At 38.2% G+C, this 23,155-nt stretch overlaps 1 protein-coding gene and 1 long non-coding RNA gene across 4 annotated transcripts; one reads left to right on the top strand and one right to left on the bottom strand.

The window, feature by feature from the left end:
- The first annotated feature begins 3,984 nt into the window (after positions 1 to 3,984).
- On the top strand, positions 3,985 to 8,007 carry LOC102076706 (uncharacterized). Its single transcript, XR_266580.3, has 3 exons — positions 3,985 to 4,023; positions 4,880 to 4,977; positions 7,502 to 8,007. It is a non-coding gene; the product is annotated as an uncharacterized LOC102076706 (long non-coding RNA).
- Positions 7,834 to 22,780, bottom strand: tbx20 (T-box transcription factor 20). Of its 3 annotated transcripts, XM_025911585.1 has the most exons (9): positions 22,501 to 22,780; positions 22,246 to 22,407; positions 21,057 to 21,294; positions 19,962 to 20,126; positions 18,786 to 18,894; positions 16,678 to 16,836; positions 15,581 to 15,657; positions 13,407 to 13,522; positions 7,834 to 12,530 (listed from the first exon to the last, which is right to left on the bottom strand). In XM_025911585.1, the coding sequence occupies exons 2-9, from the start codon at positions 22,373 to 22,375 to the stop codon at positions 12,202 to 12,204; spliced, it is 1,323 nt and encodes a 440-aa protein (XP_025767370.1). In that variant the 5' UTR covers positions 22,376 to 22,407; positions 22,501 to 22,780; the 3' UTR covers positions 7,834 to 12,201. The 3 variants fall into 3 exon arrangements, with proteins under 3 accessions (XP_025767370.1, XP_005455189.1, XP_003450305.1); XM_005455132.4 differs by having other exon boundaries at positions 22,246 to 22,780; XM_003450257.5 differs by having other exon boundaries at positions 13,407 to 13,519; positions 22,246 to 22,779.
- Between the last annotated feature and the right edge of the window lie 375 nt (positions 22,781 to 23,155).

Here is a 23,155-nt window from a genome sequence, read left to right as displayed (position 1 = left end):
TTCTGCTGAAAATAAAATCTATTGGGCTCCCTATCTCTGCTTGAAGTGGGAAATGTAATCATTATAGAGCAACTGCAAACAAGTACAAACACTTGAATCTTTTTCACACATACTTGCCTGAACTTTCCTAAATGTTATCCCAACAGGGGTGCATGTGAGAATGAAAATATTAGGGGGTCTTTAACCAGCTACCTTTCTAATGCAAAGCCTTTGTGATGATGAATGTGACAGTAGATCAGCTGATATACTGTTGCATTCACAGTCTGGGTCCACGGTGGTGGTCTCTGCCTTTGAGAACGCTCTCTTTTCATACAGATGCTGATGGTCATTAATGGCGGCACCAATAATCTTACACAGTTTGGCAATCCAATCCTGATTCAGCAACTTAATCATAATGATACATTTACAGAGTACATTTGTCCTGTTAACACTGCTTCCTGTTTGCTTCCAGTGAATCTGAAATTGTAATGTTTCATACAGGGGAATGCTCCATCTGGTCACATTTTACAGCATGTTTTTTTCTGACCCAGAATCCTTTGCACAAACTGCAAGAGACTCAGAGTTAAAGTGTGTGATCTTAAGATTACACTATGATGGAAGGAGTGTGATGCATGGAACTAGGGCTTGTTATGTTAAATTCTCAGTAATGATGAAACAAATAGCAATAATATGAAATTATCAGTCAAACTCATTTATAATTGTGTTCATGAATGCATTCCGTCCTTTCTGGCAAATTAATTAGATACAAAATACAAGTTCATTGAATGGCAAAAGTAACCATAACTGTACAGAAACAAGCAATAAATAAAATAAAACCCAGTATGTAAAGGCAACTTCAGAAGACTAGATACTAAAAGTAAAAAGAAAAATGGAAGATTTGAATACAGGGTTAGCTTGCGCTACAAAACGAGCCTTCAGCACAGAGCGCGGCTTTTCCCCCAACTTTACCTGCTGAGAACTGCAGGTTTTCTGCATCTACAAATTTTAATGACTATCAGCAAATGTTTCAATTGCCGAGCTGTGTAATAAGCTGGTCCTTACAACAAACAGCCTAACAATGTATTAGGGGCTTGAAAGTTTAAAATTTACCTGGCTGAACATGTGCAGGCTGACACAATCCTCACTGATAGAGAGGTGAGCTGGGAAGCAGCTCAGACAGCGATGCACTTCAGAGAGTCCTCCAAAACCCCCTAATCGAATGACCATGGATTTTTGTGTAGTTGGGAGTAGAAGGTCCAATTAATTATGCATGACAGCGGCTTGACGGCCATTTGATTTTGTAACGTGCGCCCCCTCTGAGCCGCCGATCCAATCAGGTTAGGACGCGCCACCACACACACACACTTTCTCCTCTTCCTCCACAGAGCTCCGGGGTGAGGCTGAAACTCCCCTTATCAGTGGGAGAGATTTCTTTAAGAGGGTGTTTGGGGCCTTGTAGGACATTTCATCATCATAATAAGTCCTTCTTATGCAGCCGGCTCACTCCTGTTTCCCTGCTATCAGGCCTCGTTGTCTTCGGAGAGGCATCAGTTGGGCTGGACACCTGCCACAGCGGGGAGAGAAGAGATAGACTGAGTTCATTAGGTGAACAGGGAGGAGATGGAGAGGAGAGATGGAGTGTGACACCTGTGAGGATGATATGGGGATGCAGTGCTTTCAGTAAAAGTGCCTTGACTGAGCACATGCTGTAAACGTGGTACTGCGTGTTTAGGCCAGGTGTTACTTTGGATGTATCCATATATGTCACCCAGTGAAAAACACCTACGTTTGCTTTGCTGCTCCAGTAAATAACATGTGGATTAACAATATATAAAAAACAGGTTGTGCAAGTTGATTTAAAAAAATGGACAAGACGTAGATATGACAAAACTGATCTAGTTATGTCATATTTATAGTTTTAACTTCATATAGTGTTTCTGTCACTTTCACAGCAAACCTAGCCCAACAACAGTAGGATTTTTTGGCTTTACTTCATAAACTAAATATTTTAAGCTAGTTTTAAAGAGGAACTGTGGGTTCAGTATTCTATCGCATCGGAAAGACGCTGCCTGGTCTGAGTCATGCCATTTGGATAGTAGGTTCAGAATTTGAAATAAGCAACATGAAAGCATGGATCCAACCTACGTAATGATGGTGTCATGGTGTGGGGGGTATTTTGGGTTTCTCAGAACCAACATTGCACCACAGCATCTGAGTTTTGTTGCTGATGACGTTCATCCTTTTCGACAGTGTTCCTCTATACTTCTGGTGGATGCTTCTAACAGGATAATGTGCCATGTCACAAGGCTCAGATCATCATGAACATGACAGTAAGGTCACTCTACTCAAATGGCCTCCATAATCTCCAGATCTCAGTCCAATAGAGCACCTTTGGGATGCGGTGGAAAGAGAGATTCACATCATGGAAGTGTGATGTTATCATGTCAATATGTATCAAAAAATCTCTCAGGAATTTTTCAAGCACCCTGTTGAATCTTGCCGCAAAGACATTAAGGCAACTCTGAAGGAAAAAGGGGTTCCAACCCTGTAACAGCAATCGTACCTAATAAAGCATCTGGTGAGTATATATTACATTTGAAACTTCAGACTTTATACACACACATATATATATATATATATATATATCTACATGAACGTTTTGCTAGTTTATGGTCAGACACTTCTTCATGCCGCCCTGCCTTTAGCTAATGTTGCGTGCTGTGCTTGTAAGACCACTAAAATAGTTTTTTTTCTACATTTCATATAAAGCATATCTGTCGATACTAATATACAGTATATGTGTGGTAGGCTAGAATATATGGGTTTCATTGTAATTATATTACATGTTAAGTGAATTTCTTTGGGTGTGTCCATTAATGCAAGTAAAACTTCTGTTTGTGTCTTCTGGCTAGTGTAATTGTGCTGCTGTCGACTGTCAGAAGCACTGTGCATACAGGATATGTTGTGATTTACGTGATTATCTTGTGATTCAATTGGTGCCTAACATAAGTGCATCTACATCAGGAAAAAAAATCCCTTTGTTTTTGCATATGCTTAGAGCTCAAATTTGATATTTACTCTGAGTTTCACTGTACTGATCAAGGAGTGTCCCATACTGAGTATAATTCAATTTTCCTTTAATTTAACCAAATAGAAGTCTGCCTGAGATTAAAACCTTTTTCAAGACAGAACCAACCAAGAGCACAGGACAAAAGTCATTATTACAACTTTACAATAGATTGACCATATACAACAGAAACTTTTTTATATTTTTCTGTTGCAGGGGTTGATGTTCAAAGTAAACATGATCATGTTAAGTAATGAGTTTAGTGGAGTAATAAGTAAAGTTTTTTTTTCTACTATTGGTTCTGTAAAGGAGACCAGAGATCTCTTATATGGTCATCTTGGGTACACAGGTCTGAATGTGAGAACAGAAGCCCCGCCCACCTGCTGTTCAGAACTTCCGTTCAGGAGGAGCAGGCAATGAGAAGTTCCCCAAGGAATAAGGAAGCAAGATGACTTATTAGCTTAATATCTATCCCTTATTTTGAGACTTTGAGATGTTTTGTCTCCCATTTTGTCTTTACTTCTGCCTGATTTTACATTCCTTGGTTTAATGCTGAATTCCACATATCTGTTTTCTTAACTGAGTTTTGGGGTGATGGAGCCTATCCCAGATCACACAGGGCTAAAGTCAGGGTACACCCTGGAGATGTACACAGAGCCAGGCAACCACATCTTCTCACATTCACACCTACAGTCAGCAGTCAGTTTAGAGCCATCAGTCTCTTCTCATGGATTTATTTGCACAAAGTTAACATTTTTTGTGAAAATGTGAGACAGAGGTGGGTGGATTGAACGCTGATATTGCTTTTGGATGGTACTAGCATACGGTGGCCCTGAGAGGCCAAACGGACTGCAACGAAAATAGGGAAAAACAAAACAGAAATAGGAAGAACGACAACAGAAATAGGAAAAAACACAAGGGAAGTGTTTCTGGGGAGACAATAACCCGACGGACCAGTTGCAGGAACCGAAAAAATGGTAGGTGTGTTTTATCATGATTCATATAATGCTGATGACAGATTTTTAGGCTAATAGTTAGGCTAACACACCTACTTCTCATCTTTTCTTTCCTGACAAAACCGATAGATCCTCTACTTCTTTTAAGTGTCTCCCTGCGCAATTCTTAGCATATTTTGGTTCCTGCAGCTGGTCCATCGGTATTGTCTCCCCAGAAACACTTACCTTGTGCTTTTGGAAATCTGTTTTTTACTATTTCTGTTTTCTTTTTTCCCATTTCTGCTGTTGTTTTTCCTATTTCTGTTTTCTTTTTTCCCATTTCCGTTGTGTTTTTTGTGCTTTTGCAGCGTTTTTCTTATTGCTGGTGTTTCCTTAAGTTGCAGTCCGTTTGGCCTCTCAGGGCCACCGTAATAATAGGATCAAAACTTTGTATTTCTATCCTCTAAGTTCAGTATATAGCCCACTGAATTTTTTGGATTAATTATTAGCTTTGTTTAGAAATGATAAAAGTACCTCAAACATGTTCCAAATGTGCAAATTGACGAGAATTCATCTCAAAAGGCAAAACAGACTGCTCTCTTCATAAGCTCCCTTTATAAGTGAGAAGTACCGGCAATACTGCCCCTGTATTTACTTGGTATCAGATCAACACCGAAGTTTGCAGTATTGCACAACACCAATGAAGAGTTTCAATATATACATTTTTTTCCAATGCAATTTATCTGTACTTGTTTGTGTTTTTTTTTTTTCCAAGTTCACCCAATTTCAGGCTATTGTGTATCATTTTGAGTTGTGTGGTGGGGTGTGTTTTGTGGCTGAGCTGCAGGCGAAGGTGGAGCTCACCTTCATTAGTTCCATCATGTCTCTCCTATTTTAGTAGCAAGCTGGGGCCCGAGGAAGAGAAGGAGTAGCAGCAACAGCTGCAGGCAAGCCGAGCTGGCGGTGAGGAGCTGAAAAGCTGCCCACATAAGCACCGTAAGTAAAGCACACTGTAAATAAAGTGCACTGCCATCACACTGCCCAGTGTTGGGTCAGGTTAAAACTGTTAAAAGGGAGTTTTAAGCTGACTGTCATTTTAAGAGCTGCATTTTTGATACAGAAGTTGGTTTGGGTTAGTAAGCTACGTATTTCACGAATGCCAAATCTACACAACAGGGGGCGCTGTATTAGCAAAAGATGAAATGGCTGCTTGTGACATTAATTAGTTGCATGTAGTAATAAGCAGTGCTAGTCAAGTTACTTCAAAATAGTTATTTTGCTAATTACTTATTTCTAAAAGTAATTAGCTACTTTATTACTTAGTTTCTTTTTAAAAACACGATACACAACCTAAAAATGTAATAAAGCAATTGACCTTTCAGCCCAATTCTATTTTTTATACATAATCCATCATGTAAAATTGAATCAAATGAAAAAGTCTCTTTTAAAACTTCTTTTATTAGTTTTAATCTTTTAACTTAAATTAAATGCAACAGTCTTTGACTGTTGAACGCTTAAACCTATTTTCTGCATTTTCCAACATATAAAATAAAATAATGTTTTGTGTTTGCACTTGCTCTTTCTAATAGATGCAAGTAAAACACAGCAAAAAACAAATAAAATCAAAGATTTGGCGGCACTAAGGCCTGTCGCTCTTAAATCTATTGTTACCTGTTTAGCAGGAGTGGGCCCGGTGGAGGTTTGCCTGGTGCTGCAGCGACATGTCAGTGGGGGGATCCGGGGGTTTCTCTGTAAATTTTACATTCCCGTGGCTGCGTGCTAGATTTAAAGTTAAATTTTTCGCTGTAGAAAGAAGTTTTCTTCCTATGCAGAGTGTACAGCGGATGCTAATGTTTTTGTCACTTTTTACGGAATCAAACTCAAGTGATGTCAGTCCTTTCAAGCTTTAAACGCTGCATGGTCGTACTCTCTCCCGCACTCCATATTATCCATTGTTGATCTACACACGTCTGTTGCTGCCATAGACGTTATACGCTCACACGTCATTGTCATGAGACACTCTCACAAACAAAATCACGGTTTAATAACGCAGTAATGCAGCGTGCTTACGGGAAAGTAACAGTAATCTAGTTTGGTTTTTTTTGCAATAGTAATCCCTTACTTTACTCGTTACCTGAAAAAAGTAATTGGATTACAGTAATGTGTTACTATTAACTTGTTACTGCCCATCTCTGGTAACAAGTGGGAATTATCACTGCTCTGCTCTTTACTGTTGATGCTTTTGGTTTTCTCAGTTCGTGTTCTAAAATAATTTGAATCTGCTTTCAGGGAAAGCTCCTCCTTTGCTGAAAAGAAGCTGGTGGAGACCAAAACAGAGCTAAAATCGGGGCAATTATGACTTATGCGCATAAAAGTTAATAATTCTCTACTAATGGATGTCTAAATGATAACTAAAATCATTTTTTGATAGTTTTATTTACTTTCTAGCAAAGAACAATAAAACGACCTATTTATAAGAAGTAGGTCTTTTTATTGTTCTTTATATAGTCAAATCATATTCAAAGCAATGCTACGCTTCACAATCAGCCCTGTAAACATAGCTGTCGGGGGAATGTAATGGTATAAAATCCGTCTGAAATGTGGTGAAGCATACGGAAGAAGTCAGGTACTGTACTTACTTTTCTCATCTCGTAATGGCATTACTAAAACTAATATATCAGACGAAATCTGGAAACCACTGCAGCAGCGTCAATGTCAGACTACATTTGGGAAACCTTTTGGCAAAATCATCTGCTCTTGAGCAGAAATCCAACCGTTTGTGGGCAGGAAGTGAAATTAGACTGTACTTTGTCAGGAACTCCTGTCGTATCTGTCTGTCCTCGGACAACTTTGCTTTCAAGGTGTATTTCCTCTAAAACAATTTTCCATTGTTTGCCAACAGGTTTCACATTTCACCACAAACTCTCCCGTGTGTTTGTGTCCTTTGTCCTGCCTGAAGCACTTTGCGGCCTGTTTGTTAAAAGCACTTTATCGCTAAATTTGACTTGGCACGTCTTGGCAGGAGAGATTGCAGCTGATGAGGCTCCTGACCTGCAGATAAAGCATCCATTAAGTGTCTTGTCTGGAGCAATTCAGTACTCTTAACCTATTAGCATATTGTTAGCCATTTGTGAGATGGTGCAGCCGTGGATACGCACTGCTGTGCTGCAGCCAGTCACCACACCATAAAGAACCACCTCTCACTCTGCTGCTAAATGTCGTCTCCGACATTGTAATGCTCGCCGACTGTCCTCCGCCAGATGATTCAAATGACCGCTAAAAGCCCGAGGGAGGCAAAAAAAAAGGGTCCAAAATGCAAAATTGATGGAAATGACATTAGATTCAGCTCATGCTCCTCACTGTGTAAATTATGCCCCAAAATGGACTCTCTGGCCCGACTGTTAGCTCCAATTTGTTGGGCCATACCTCATGGTGGCTTGTCTTGCCCTTCCCTTCTCCCTTTAATCCAATCAAAGCCACGCTGGATGTTATTTATTTGTTTATTTATTTATTTTCAAAGGATGTAACCGATTCTTATCAAGGCAGAAGTGGGGCCTTCTTCCTGGTGAAACGGTGACTAACGTCCAGCCATCGATCCGTCAGTTCGTCCGCGGTGGCGGGTGATGCGTCTGGTGATAGAAGACTTTCTCTGCTTGTGTTTTTATGTGCGAGTGTGCAACAGAGTCATCAGTGCACACATTGTGTTCTGTTTTTTTACGTTCTAGATTGCATTAAAAGATGTCGATTTTGAGATTATTTCATTTCTTTCTTGTTTATTTTAATGTATTCTAGAAATGATTTGACTTTTTTTTTTTACACATTCAGGCATTTAGCTCAAGCACTGGGATAAAGTTTGTCTGCTTAAAAAAATAAATGCATGAAGTTGCAATTCTTTAATTTAAACTGACCTTCAAAGTACCTTTTCAAGTAACTTGACCAAAACTGGTGCTGATCATAGTTTGTATCATCTTAATTGTGCTTCATGTTTTTTCTTACACTCTGCACCCAGATAAAGTTTTTATGTACTGCTGCGTCCTGGTTTTTATCAGGGTTTCATTGCCATGCTTATGAAAAGCAGGAAATACAGTAGTTTTTAAATATAAGTGAGATATATATATATATAAACACCCAGACTGTTCATGCAGTGACCACTTTCATTTGTTTCCTAGTAATCAATATATATATAAATAGATAAACATGCAGAATTATTCAAAATAAATTACACTTTTCTTTTTTAAAGAGATGATATAGTGTGATTTTTTTAGCTCCTGCTTAGATCATTTATATCACACATTTTTTCTATAGCCAGCAGTCGGAGCAGGGCAGCAGCGGCCTGATGTTACACCACTGAATTAAAAAATCCCGCCCCCGATGCAAATATTGACTTCCCCTCCACTGCAATTTTGTGGAGGTCAGGTGGAGAAGCACAGATGTAAAGACTTAAATAAATGGCAGCTGAGTTTCATGTAGCTGCTTCAAATTCACTCCAGTTAACCTGCGGCATCAGTTACTGCTATCACCTGTGATCTTGTCCATATTGCTCCAACCTGTAACATGGTTTTATTTTATAATGAATACAGTTTATAAACCTAAAATCAATCTAATGGCTTATAATTTGGTATTAGTTTGCCCGATGTCACAGTAAAATAAAGAGTTCTGTATTGAACTAAAATAGATTACTTTTCCGAGTATTTAAAGATAAACCACAACACTAACGGAATGCAGTTAAATGCTGTGTTATAGCTCACAGCCTTAGTTAGTTTGAAAATGTTAAAATTCTCATCATTTGCATAACCACAACCACAAAAGCTCTTTGGTATTATCTGAACTTGTGGTGTTTCTGATTAGTGTAGCTGTCAAAGTGCATGAAGCTTCAAAGTTTCAGAGAGCAAAAAACATACCATCAGCATTAAGTGAGGCTTGGATGCAGACTGACCACTAGGTGGTGATGCAGGATGGGCTGAAGCAGCTTAAATCCTGATGAAGATTCATTTGTTTTGTTTTTTTATACTGAATACTTGTTTTTGCTTTTATATTTACTCTATTTCAGCATTACACAAACCTTTCTAAATACCTGATTGTAACCTATTTTTTTTAAAGAAAAGACAAAAAAGAAATATTTCATTCCATTTCTGAGTATCTGTGATTTTGATCAATCAGATGTAAATGAAAAATATGTCAATAAACGGCGCTCAGTGTCTGGGTGGTGATATATATATATTTCTCATGGTTTACAAATAACTTTTTTTTTTCGTTTTTTAAATGCGTCATAGTACATTACACATTATTTCCATACAGCAGAATAAAATAAATATATTGCACTTAAAAATCATCAAAACACAATCTCACTGGGTATTGTATTTGCATTATGGCATTAAAAACAAAACAATTTTAAAAACAAATAATTTTCAGTGGTGAATTGCGACTCAGAGGTGTTAAACATTTACATTAACATGGAAATCACCATTCAGTCAAAGCTGTACAACAGAAAAGGACTTTGATTTCCACAACACGTACATTTCCCCGTCCTGCTCACTACACAGCTGAGATAAAATCAAGTACTGCCAACTCTTACACCCATGTTCTGCTGTGTTAGGCTATGTGTGATGGAAATATATGGCATGAGTCAAAACTGGGACATTTACAGTGTTTGTTTAACCAACTCATGTTGCTCTTTCAGCATAATTTCAATCTTTTCTCTGTGCTGATCACTGTGCAACTGCAGAGTAGTGTTAAAGTGACACCTTTAATCAAAATACACCCCCCCCCCCAAAAAAAAAAAACCTCCATCCATACCACACATTTTATCAGTAGTGATGGGATTATTAATTTTCTTTGGAGTTCATCTTTAAAATGAAAGTCTGAAAGTCTGTACCACAGCACAGGTTGAACTAATTGAACTGTTAAGGTAAATCTTTACACATTTTGAGTACAAACTAATTAGATTTTTCTGGCATAAAGGTTCAGATTACATTGATGTCAGTCTGCATATTGGCCTGGATGGTTTATCATCAACTCCAGTTTATAGGATTCAGTTATAGACCACAGATACTGACTAAAATGACCTTTTAAAATAAATTACTGTAACTGAGTGTGTGAGCCAACTTCCTCATTTCTGCATGCTTTAAATGAGACCCAAGAGCCAATATTTCCAGGTGTGTCTTGTCACCACATACACACATTCGGCCATGTATCAGCTCTGTAACACCCAATGAAGACAGACCACCAAAAGGCTGAAAGCAAGGAGGAGTCGGGGTTTATATGTCTACTGTACATTTCACACTGTTTTATGTGCCTTTTGATATAAAACAGACTACAGTGAATGAGTCTTAATTCAGCCCATTAGAGGCCAGTCAGAGCAGATTTACAAGGGCCACTTAACCAAAGCAAGCAAAATTAATATACAGCTATTTAAAGAAAGGTGTAATTGAAGTGATTTTAGGTAGAGTCCGGTCACTATACAAAGATAGTGAAATTCATCAGTCTGTGTGAAATCATTCTTGAACCGAACGACTTTTGTCAAACCAAGCGTACTTTCTCAACTCCACAGAGATGAGCAAACACAGCATGTTGGATCGTTAGTTTCAAATGTCAAGGACAAGTCACTGAGCTACACTGTATGCTAAAGTAAAGATCAGGTAATTAAAAAAATGAAATGCTGAAGAACTCGACTTTATGTCACTTCTATCCCAGATAAACGTGGTGATTACGAGGCCATGATAGCTTTGGGTTATCTCTGCCTCTGTCTAGAAAGTTTGCTGTTGGTCCCTGGTGGGACTTGTTTGTGTTAAATTCAAAGATGAATCTTAGATTAAAGGTCTGCATGTGTTTACCATGGATGTATTATAAGAACTGGAATAAATTGAAATGCCAAAAACTGCAGTTCCCCAAATGGCCACTTGAGGCTTGTTGCTAAAGTGAGTCAGTGCTGACCCAGGTTAAAATGCCCAACTTTACAGGAGAATTACAGATTTACAGCCTGTGACAAAAACTGTTTATGGCCTCTGTAGCTAATTTCCCCTTTCATGACAACTGTGGTGCAAGTGAACTGTTATGTAACTCAACAGTTTAGACTGTACTTTGTCTTGAAGTTACACATAATTAAAAGTGTGATACCTCTGAATGACACTTGAGCGCCATTTTTTTACCAATACTAAAATATGAGGAAAATTGCCTAAAAATGCTAAAAAGCTCTTCTTGCTTGGATCTTTTTCAAATCACCTCTAAATCACCGATTAAACATTATTTAAACAAACAGCAATCATATTAACCTTCAGTTTCAGATGTCTATAGAGATTTAAATGGGCACTAAGAAAAAAAAATCAGCAGTAGTAGCATGGTATCCAGCTCTTTCAGTACATCTGTGGTTTGAGCAACTTCGCTGCTTCCATTAACTGGTCCTTTAAACAAAGCAAAAACCACCTTTTCATTAGTTTTTTGGCTCATATTTTTCCATATAAAGTGTGTATGTCTACTGCGGTCAGCATGCGTCCTATTATTTGTTTATCTCCACAGTGAGAATTTTCCTATGAGTAAATGTAGCACGTTTGCCTTTGTACAATGCATTTTAACATATTTTTTGACATTATTTTCGAAACAGTGTAAAGTTCTAACTTTGAACTGTACATATGGCTGGTTTTCTCCAAAACAGAGGAAACCTGAGATGGCTGCTCCGCCTTGCTGACATGCTGAAATGTTCACAGACTGAGCCTCATTGTCCATCCGGTGGAGTTGTGAGTCATTTTGAAGGACCACAGAGTTGCCTGCCATCTTTAGACCCGGTCGAGCCCCTGTTGCCATTAGTGCGTTTAAGGGAAGACAGGGTTTCCTACTTGTTTCTTTAAATAAGTCAAGGATCCACTTTCTGTTCAAGAAGGGCCAAGATCAAACATGCTCCTGTTATCACCTTGCATTAGGTTTTATAGTTTGTATTGAGGTCACAAGTGTTTGTACAGTGTCTTTTAAGCGTTCATAGAAACCACAGGATCTGGTGGTGTTTTCGCAGGTCCAAAGGATGGCGCCACAGTCCTTTTTTGATTGGCTGTCAGTACACCTCATCCTCTTTATGTCATGACCGTCACCTCACTCACTGTAGGTGAGCTATTTACAAAGACCGAAGGGAAAGATACAAACTGGATGAGGAGTGAGGAAAGAGCTTGATGCTCCGAAACAGGGGTGCGTGTCAGAGCGAGGTTCATCCATCTCCTCCCCAGGATGGAGTCATACAAATGGTGTCATCACAGTGGAGGAATGGCGGAGTCCCTGGATGGCAGCATAGGGGCCCTGCTGGAAGTAGTGGTGGTAGCGTGGCATGTGGAAGGAGGGGAAAGAGGGACCGCTGCCCTGCATGGTTCCAGCCAGAGCGGTGGGCGTCAGCGGCATGCCCAGTCGGCTGTAAGGGGGCAGGGAGCCCTGGATGGGGTGGGGCAGGGAAGCAGTGCCGGTGCCCATGGCCGATAGGGACTGTGGGTGCTGAAAACCTGAGAAACCTGAGGTCGTGGTCACCCAGGAACTCAGGGAGAGGTTATCTGAGGCGGTGAACGCTGAACCTACAAGAAAGAGATGAATGTCAGTTCAGTTGGGATACAAATAGATTTCAGAAAGAGGCTAACATAAATGTAATAAAACGATTTAAACCAACTTTAAATTCCTGTCATGGTCTCTGGGTTTTTGGACTACATCTGCTGTATTTGTTTGTTTTGCCATCTTTCTAGTTTCCCTGATCTACTTTATTCTCCTGCATCTTTCATTATGTAAAGTGTTTGTCTTCATCTCTCAGTATTAGTTATTTATACTGTGATACTTCCTGTTATGTTTTAAAGGTGAGTTTCTTGTTCTAGTTTTACTTTCTGCCCTTTTTGTCACTTAGCTGCTTGTTTTTTAGACATTGCAGACTTGGTTATTTTTGGATGTCGCATCAGCTAAAATGAAGTCCTCTCTCCTGACTCAATGACGTTATAAAGCTCCAAACACCCCCCAAAACAAACACTTTTAAATTTAGTAGAAGAACCACAGATACTTCTCTTCATATCAATACTATATAAAAATATTATATTTGTCATATACTGTGTATATGACATATAGCCTCTATATTATTTTTATTATGCATTTTGTAGTTCTTACTAATATACTTTCCAAGTATTTGTTCATCAGTAGCTGTTAAAGTGTTTTCTTCCCACATACACTCACTAGGTCCTGTTCGGTCATCAGTGGCACTGTAATTATCCCTCAAATATTAGTACACCTGTATTTTTTAAATGATAAACTTCCTTAACTTAAATTGTAACTGCAGAAAATGATGAAGAGAATGATGAGTTTCTATTTTATATGGAAGATGAAAAAAAAGGAAAAAACTACTGAGTACTAGCTTCACCAAATATAATGCTTTCACAAGATGTGTGGTGTGTGCGTTTGTGAGTGTTTACCTCTGGTGTGTGAGGCGTGTCCGTCCTCGCTCAGGTTCTCCTCGTCACCCGCGTAGGTTCGGATCGGCGACCGGGCGTATGAGTGCTTGTGGATCAGATTCTCAACACTTTCCCTACAGCAAAAGCCGAAGAGAGAGCCCCAAAATAAATCTCTTTTTGTCATTTTAAATGATGCAGACTTAAAAAAAGGAAAATCTATGTCACTTTTTTATAAAACACAATTTCTAGAATATTTGAATATTAGGAGCTTAATAAAATAGTTGCAAAATAGTTTTGTTGAATAGTTTTGATAAAAACTTCGATTATCCATTAATGTCTGACAACATAAAACAAATACAACATCAAGATCAGAATCAAACAAATAAAAATGAGTTGGGTTTTTCACCTATAATCTAATGTATAATGTCCAGGGGTTAGTGACACTGAAACTGACGGGTCACAGATTTATCACCAGTGCAATTTCCTAGTATCTGCCTTATGGTCGATTCTTTGTTTCTGTGCAGTAACAGGATTTTTCCTCTTTACGTGATGTTTTTTGGCAGCATGTCTATATGTGAATTTCCCTTTTGTGTATTTTAATGTTTGTGTTGACTGTGCATGTAGATTTTGGTTTGTGTGTGCGTCTTCTGTGTGTGTTTACTATCCCACAAAGTGCATTAGCTCATTTGAGTCTTGTCAGACAGCACTTCTCAAACACAGTGACACAAATTGTTGAGGGGGGGCGTAGTGTGTGTTCACGAGTGCGTGTGCATGGCTGGGTGGACAGGCAAGTGGTCTGCATCATGAGAGCCATGCGTTCACATTAGCAGCCCCCCTCCTTGCAGCCCCCGTGCCTCCAATTAGGTTAGGAAAGTGCAATATCTGTCAGCAGAGGAGTACAAATGTGTGTGTTTTTATCAGCGTCGGGCCCCTCCGGCAGAGAGGCCACCGTGAACTCCCACAATACACAGCATCAGGCGGGAGGCAAACAAGGAGGGGAAGAGGCGGGGCATGCTGGTTTCAATCAGTCACTGCAGCCAATTGAATTACAGTGTGTTTTAGTGCAGTGGCCGACTCCAGACTAATGTGATTTCTGCAGCTCCCTAAGATCAATTGATCGGGTCTAATTCACAGCCCTCAAAAAAGAGAAAGACAGAGGAGAAGAAGGAGGGAGGAGGAGTGTTTGTCTGGCTGTTTTTCGACAGTCTCTGTTTGGGATATTTGATTGAAGGAAATGGGCAGATGGTCTGATTTTGTCAGCTGATTTTGGCCGTAGTGCCGGAATCGGGAATTACGAGAAGTGTGTGTTTTGGCAGCGTCCATAAGAAAAAAAATCCTTTGGAGGGGTGATTTATAACTCGTATGTATGTGTGTGTGTGTGTGTGTGTGTGTGTGTGCATAAAAGACAGACAAACTCTTCTTGTTCATGCAGAATATAAAGAAATGAAAATAGAACATATAACAAAAGGAAAACCAAGATAAAAGGACTAAAGGAGGGAAAAAAGCACAAGTGATGGGGGAAAGAAACAAGGATGATAGCTGGGAGTTTCAGTGTTTAAAATGTGTTTAAGATAAGACAGACAGAAATGAAGAACAAAGAAGGTAAAGAGGGAAGACAGAAAGGAAAGACCGAAAGAAAAAAGAAATACAAGGAAAGGATGATCAAGGCAAGCAAAGAGAATGTGAACTAATAAATAAAAAAGAGAAGATGTAGAAATAGAGACGAGGAAGAAGAAGGATACAACTAATACACAGACTAATATGACATAGAGAGGACAGACCAAAAAAAAGGAAAATAAAGAGAAAAATGAAAATTTTAAAGAAAAGGAGACAGTAAAGAAGAATTGAGGGGAATCAAAAATGGGAAAATAAATAATATATAAACTATAAAAAGAAGGTGAATAAAATTAAAGCAAAGACAGGGAAATAAAAAGTACAAGGGTTGTATGAAGACACAAGAAAACAAGAATAAAAGATTTGAAAGCAAGAACAGAAAGAAGGACAGAGTACAGTATGTGGAGCATGGATTATCTGTTCTCCACTGACACAAACAGAGGGAAATAAACACTCCAGCTTCTCTATTTACTAATGAGCAGCAACCCCGGCTATCTAACACTCCCCCCTAATCGTGTATCTTATCGGCAGCGGTGGGGAGAGAGGTAAACAAACAGTGCAGGACCCAGAATCCCATGTACCTCTCCATGTCCGTCAGCCGCGAGGAGTCCCGGAAACCTTTGGCAAACGGGTTGCTGTCAATCTTCAGTTTGGTTATCTGGGAAAACACAGGAGCAGGAGAGTGAAACGAGTCAGTCGGGTCAGGTTTGACACCTCATTTTATTGTTTTTTTTTTTTTTTGAGTCAACATGTCTATTCACGCTGGTTCTCTGCAGCTACCACAGCCACAGAAGCCCAAAGCATAGGTTTTAAAGCTATTTATATTTTTCTATTCATATTTTTTAATACCTCTAAGCTCTTTGTGCTACAAAAGAAGCAGTAAATAAAGGGACACACTGGAAAAGCTCTTATTACATTGAGACTTTTACAATTAAATTAATTAATCTCTAAATGACCAGATTTATTTATTTATTTCCACCAGCACAACACCAAAAGGTTTGCTGGTCACAAAATTTAAATCAATTATTTTAGTTTTATTGTTGAAAACTGTGAGAATTTCACAAATAATTAAAAATCACAAGAAACGTGATTTTCTTATAGAAATTCTGTTCTGGATCATCTTCACCTACTTACAAGGTGCACAAAGAAGGGGATAAAGACATCAGACAAGCTATTCAGCATTTTTATTATGCAGAGCAACTTTGTTATTTGATTTACACATTTCAGTTTGACTTCAGAACGTTTATTACAAATGACATTTTAAACTGGATATACATCCACCAATGAGCCACCAACAAAGATGAGCTTTAAATACGGTATATGGTGTCGATCAAATAATAATTGTTGTACACATTGTACTGTATATATTATATATACTATACTGTCTTAAAGGCAGAAGTGGATGCATGCTTGAGCTTTTACATAGTATCTCTCGATCTTCGTTAGGTCTAAAGTGCACTTTTAATCTCAACCTTTACCCTTTCCAAGGATGAGAAGTCCTTAAAGTGCTCAGACAGCACAACTCGCTGTGCTGATAAGGCCCATGTGATACAATCAAAGGCTCCAGACTGATTCTTAAATGGAGCTTGTGGCAATTTTATAATTTAAAAATTTCATGGGAACCAGCAGCAGATTTTTGGCAGAGTCTTTAAGCCTGCAGGAGTCAACAATCACTCACCAGCTGGTTCTGGTAGGCTGTGACAGCTGTGAAGACAGTCTCAATGAAGACGAAGGTGCGGAACTCCTCAGATTTGAGATTGAGCAGCGAGGCAGTGTGGTCCTTCTTCTTTATGATGTGGACCCGCGGCTGGTATTTGTGCATGGAGTTGAGGATGATCTGCAGAGGACAAGAAGAGCAAGAATTAGTTTACAGTGAAATGTAGATGATGATGATGATGATGATGTGAAAGCTCACTGGAGTTAACAGAGTGCATCAAGATCAAGTTCAGATATATTCTATTTGATTATATATTCTATCTCTGCACCACAAAGCACTATTATTGTCCATTAAAAACATACCAGGGAGACATACTGTCGCAGTGACTATTCATTGTGTGAACACACAACTTCAGTTTACTTTTACCCAATCCCATTCACACCCCTTTGCCACTGGATATACTCGGCAATCCACAAGCATTCTATTAATGTGCAGCAGAAAATAGTTCCCAAACATTTCCCCAAAGTTACAAATATAAAAACAAAATTACACTGACATTTGTGACTCATTTTATAAGATTTCCACAAAGATGATCCACAAAATAAGGAAAATGGAGAAATGATGAATGTATTTGAGAAAAGATTAATTTTGCATGGAGCATAATTTTGCCGTTAAAATCATTGAAAAATTCATTTTAGGCATTTAGTATAAATGTGAAAGGCTTTGAACACCAGGTGTGTAAAGCTAAATAAACTGAATTTGTATACAAATGCCGAGTCTTTCTAATCTAGCCCCTCCCTGTCATACTGTGGTTTATGTTTTATGTATATAATTTCTTATATGTATATTACATTTGGTTATGATATTTTTTCTTTTTTCTTGCTTCATTATTTATCTCCTTACTATGAATTGCAGTTTTGGAAATTAAAATAAATGAAGTATAAAAAATATATTGAAATATGAAAATACTGCTTCACACTCACTGGCTCAACTATTCATTCTTGGAAAAAAGGTTCAAGTTAAGAAGCTCAGAGATGAAAAATGGATTTATACCTGAAACTGATGTCTTCAAATTAGAAAACGGAATTTTCTGCTACTGGAAATCAAAATTTCATTCCTAATATATTTTATTTTATAAAATATGATGTGCATAACTTCAGTCTTCAAGAGTAGAACTTATATTTCCGCACCACTTTTTGTTGTTGTTGTGTGTGTGTGTGTGTGTGTGTGTGTGTGTGTGTGTGTGTGTGTGTGTGTAGGTGGGCAATTATTCTGTTTATAAAGTAAAAAAAAAAAGAAGTTTAAATCGCTTTCTACATTCCAAATATAATGCCATTATATTTTTGTGATATTTTAGTAAATTTCATATCTTTATCGTTGCTGCTGACCTTTCAGATGATCAGACTTAAGATGCAGTGTTACAGAAACAATGGCAGATGAGTAAATGATTTGTGTGTATTTAGTTTGTATGATAGCATGAGAGGATTTATTGGGGGTAAGACGCTATATTACTGTTATTTTTATTTTATTTAAAATAGTTTTACAATGTATTCTTTTGTATATATTATATATGTTAAATGCATAATATGTATTTATATGTATACACTGCATTATTTTTACTGCTACACTCCACTGTTATTCTGCAGAAATAAAAGAAAGAATCTGGCTAAGCTAAAATAAACAAAAGGAGTGTAGAGCATTTTTAATTTTATGTGCTGATCACGTCGTGTATTTGTTTTGGAGACATGCACCTCAATAGATTCTATTGAGGTGCTATTTTTGGACTGAGAAAGTGCACACACCCTTTAAACTAATAATTGCCGCGTTTCCCAGACTGTGCCCTTCTGTTGACTTATTAATAGATGACAGTTATTATTATTATTTTTTCTGCACTGTTCTGGTCTCTGCTTGTGCTTGCCATGATGATGTCAGTGAAGGGGGGATTAAAAGAACAATTTGCTTTAAGTCGTATATTTCGCCTGAAATGAAGCTAGCTTAACTCATTTTCGCGGGGTTTCGAAACACTAAAGCCTCCATAATGCTGGATAAATACTTGACGTGTTGTTTTTATTTTCTCGAGGCAAAAAGATGTGAAGAAAGAAAAGAAAGAAGAAAAATCAGGTGCTCACATGTCCGTGTTGGTCCAGTTCGTTGTTCGTCAGCTTCACTTTCTCAAAGGAAACCATTTGCTTCATCAGCTGCTCGCCGGTGAATGGAGAGTCTGGGTGGACGTACAACCTGCGGGGGAAAAGAACAGCACTTCTGATTGGCTGAAAGGCGTTCGTTTCCTACCCAATCAACGTTCAGCGAACTGGCAAATTAAGTGTCGCTTAGCGACTAACCAATCAATTGAAATTACAGTAAATACTGTGATGTAAAAATAAATAAATAAATAATAATAATTAAAAATGAATAATTTTAAGAATTTGTTTTTATAATTATGAGGTTAAGTAGGCCTACTTTAACACGCCCTGTTTATAAATTCACAACAGCCGCTTGGTGTGAGATCGAATTAGCTACACTACATGTAAAACTACCACAAAAAGTCATTAAATGCTAAACAGCATTACACCTTTGTCAGAATGTTTTTTTTACACAGTATTATTATATGCTGTGTTTTTTTTATTTTGTAAGATTTAATAATTCCTAATCTTCGCTTACTCGAAGTGTGGTTTTTGATCATTTTCAAAAGTTTTAACAGACTAACTATAGCAAAGTCGTTAATAATGTTAATATCAATGCATTTTTTAATTGAACAGCATTTAAGTGAAGACTGCAATCTACACATGTTGCTCTAAAATTCAGGTTCTTGAAATAAATGGCTAGCTATGTAAACAAATAAATAAGAATAAATAGTTATTGAAAAGAGGCCTCCAGATGATCTGTTTCTTGAATCAAATCAATTTAAGTCTGCTCTCCACTTTTTTATAAGTTGATTATATTTAGTTAAAGGTAAGACAAAATGTAACTCTGTCAGGTTACATAAACAATAGCCTACCAGGAGAGTCAGTGTCCATATTTTCATAAAGAATAAAGTTTGGTATTGCAACTGAAATAAATCAGGTACAAAACATTCATAAGTGCCAGAAAAAATTATTAGTTAATTATTCTCAGGTTTTTCGAATATCCACCCATTCTTCCAACGTAATTACGGTCATTTCATCTAACTTGGAAAGTCGTTCAAAATACTGAAAATGTCTTTCGAGCATTTTAATATTCAAATTCAAGTCTACACAAGGGATTTAAAAAAGGGTATACATATTTTTAAAAAGAGAGAGAGTGATGGGGAGTTTAGGTCTGCCTACCTGGCGGGGAGAGGGGGGTCGGCCTTGCCGGCTACCAGCCAGGAGGAGCGGTGGTAAGCGTATCGGTAGCGCTTGTTGTCCACTGGGACAATGTCCATCAGCACGATGTACTTGGAGTCCTGGTCCACCCCGGAGAAAGAGACTCGGATGGTTGGAAACATCCTCCTAATGGTGTTTTATTAGAGCAGAATGAAATAATTGCTGAGTTAGAACATTGGTCTTTTTAAATTTAGCGCTTGCTAAAAAAAAATAAAATAAAAATAAATAAAGTAAATGCACAAACTTTTTTCTTATTCGGATATTCACAAACAGTTTGTGTTTTAAAGCGATACTCGGTGCAGGAGTACAGCTCTGAATAATGAATTATTAATTTGCATTTGCTGGGTTTGAAGCTAGTAACGCCTCACCAATGTCCGTAAATGTGTTAAATGCAGTTCTAGTTTCACGAATTCGTTCACAGTTCCTTAAAATTGCGTCATGTTTTCCTTAAAACTGTGTATAAATATAATGTTATATATATATATATATATATATATATATATATATATATATATATATATATATATACATATATATATATATATATATTAATAAATATATTATTTATTTGGTGAATAATGTCAGTTAGATATTTGCGTTTCGTAATTTATTTTAGGTTTACATCGACCAGCTGCAGTGTCTGCCTTTATGTCACAGTAACCTGCGGTGTGTTTTTCAGGTGGCTCTTGGGTCAGTGAAACTTTAGATCACGGTGTAACTGTTCTTTCACAGCACCTGCGGGAAGTCATCAGATGTCTGCAGCTTCCTGTTTAGATCGCTGCTCTATCTAAAGAAAAGTCAGACAGAGCTGCAGAGGAGCTTATCCTCATTTTATTTTTTCGACTTTCAAAAGGCTTAGCACGTCACAAAGAAATTCCAAACAAAAACGAACCATAATTAATTTATCTATTTTTATTTCTCGCAATATTGTCTTTTATTTTTCTCTCACCCATCTATTTTTCTGATTAATTATGTGGACGGATATATTTATAGCCTATTTATGGGACAATAAATAGGTTACATCAAAATATGAAAATATAATAGACGGTAGTTTACCTTCCAGACTTGGTGATGATCATCTCAGTACCGAGCTCGTGAAATTTGTCCCACAGCTCTTTGGTCTCAAGGCTGCAAGAGATCTTCGCCATCTCCTCGCTTGGGATGCCTGGGTTGGTGGGGATGAGCGGCTCCGTGCACACGGCGGGCGCGCTCCCGCTGAAGTCCCCATGCCCATCCAGAGAGGACAGGTCAGCCAGGGACTGTTGGTTGCAGGAGGACTTCTCCACGAATTGCTCTGTTTTATTTTATTTAATTAAGGTGGATGCGTGGAGAAACAGGGATGATTATTCTCATTTGATTTTGATATCATCAGGAACAACTGCAAGATTTTGTCTTAAACAGGGAAACGAAAGTATGTAACCACATTCTGCTAAAATATCCTGTTATGCTGTTGTGTTGCAGCATAATAAATGTAATAAATCTTTTTATTATATAATATCTTATTTCTACTAGAGCGGCCATATGCATAATTCTATCATGGATAAAGTCAAATAAAAATAAACACACATATCGTCTGTCGTTAATGAGAAGAAGCACAATTTACATTCTTACAGAAAATCTGAAAATTAAAGTGTAATACTTGTCTGACATGCCTGCTTTAAAAAATTAAACAGATATTTTGGAGAAGCAATTCGTCTTTAGTTGATTCGACTGGCAAAACAAAATATAAAGAAATAAAAAAGAAAATATAAGCTCTTTAAAATACAGGGAAATTAAATATTGGAACAATTAAGCCGCAAGGTGAATTTAGAGCCTTTTTATTTGCAATCATTTAAATATTAAAAACTCTTACATTGAACACATTGGTTACTTTTACTGATTAATGTCTATAATAAATTGCATGGATGTTTACTGTCACTCTATTTATCCTCATTCATTTTCTTTTACATTTTACAGACTAGAACCTCACCTCACTGCTATCACAGTTCATCTTTATTTAATTTGTGTCTTCAGCATTTTCCTTTTATTATAACGCCTCGTTATTTTCAAAATACTGACTGTTTTTTTACGCTTCCACATTTTCTTGCTTCGGGACTGAGGTTGCAAACGCCATTCACTGATAAACTCGCTTTTATTATGGGTTGTTTAACTGCAATTCGAAGCAATTCGAAAGCGTAACTCCAAAACTAAACTCACGCTGAGCCTGTTTAGGTTTTCTGATTTAATTCCTCAATTCTTCTCTTACCCAGAGGCTTGATGGTGTTCTCCTCCGCCTCCTTGTCCTTATTGGGCTTCCCGCTGGACATCAGGGCTGCTATGGAGAAAGCATTTGCCCGGGATGAGAGCTGCGGTTTCGGGGATGAAGTGTACTCCATGTCGGTGAAGAGAATGGAACAAAATATTCCCCCTTGAATAAGAAAAAAATTCCCCCAGAAAGGCTTAACTCCGCCTGCTTCCAACTGCCAGCGACGTAAAGAAAAATGTGCAGGGAAATACGCACAGTTTCTCCTCGATTTCGGCCTTTCTGCGCCAATGCTCAGCTCTTAAACTTGTCACTTCGGAAACGCTTGTCACTGCCGAGCTGGGAGTCTTGCTGGATGCATGGTGAGAGAAGGCGGAGGAGGGCTGACTCCACAGACTTGTGCGCGTCCTGCAATGTCAGATCTGAGGTCGGCTGCTCTTTGGGACGCTTCACTCCGGCTCACCCTCCCCTTATAATTCCAGTCTTCCCTCCAATCGCTGCCTCTGTCTCCACGTCACACTCCCACTGTCCCACAGCCACCCTGCTACCAGGCAGCCAATTAAATACCCTGACAGGGTTTCTTTTTCATGCCAAAGACCCCATATACAGAGCGAGTGTGGTTGGAGAGGGCTGATGTGAGATTTTTATGACTGTCTGTACTCGGGTGATGACAGAAGGAAACGACAAACATATGGTTCGGAAAATGTAATTCTTTGCTGTCATTGCACAACACAAAGGAAAGAAATAAACAGAGAAATGTACTTTATATTTGGAGCCCTCTCAAGGACCCCCACCAGACCACATGTTGGGAACCACAAACCCAGAATGTCAACAACAGAGATTTTCCAGGAGATGTTTGCCCAAGATGGAGTTATTTGATAATTAATAGCAGAAGTAAGATGATGAGGAAAGT

Source organism: Oreochromis niloticus, linkage group LG11, assembly GCF_001858045.2.
Source record: "Oreochromis niloticus isolate F11D_XX linkage group LG11, O_niloticus_UMD_NMBU, whole genome shotgun sequence".
NCBI classification, from domain to species: domain Eukaryota; kingdom Metazoa; phylum Chordata; class Actinopteri; order Cichliformes; family Cichlidae; genus Oreochromis; species Oreochromis niloticus.
Note: the sequence above shows the minus strand (reverse complement) of the source record. Positions and strands in the feature narration are given on the sequence as shown.

Bases quoted from the DNA above. Each gene is read 5' to 3' on its own strand.
- tbx20 (XM_005455132.4), bottom strand. From the start codon at position 22,375: ATGGAGTACACTTCATCCCCGAAACCGCAGCTCTCATCCCGGGCAAAT. The intron at 20,127-21,056 runs GTAAACTACCGT...AAACACCATTAG, and splicing joins ATCATCACCAAGTCTGGAAG to GAGGATGTTTCCAACCATCC. The intron at 13,523-15,580 runs GTACATGGGATT...CGGCTTTTGCTG, and splicing joins CGGCTGACGGACATGGAGAG to TAGGGAAAGTGTTGAGAATC.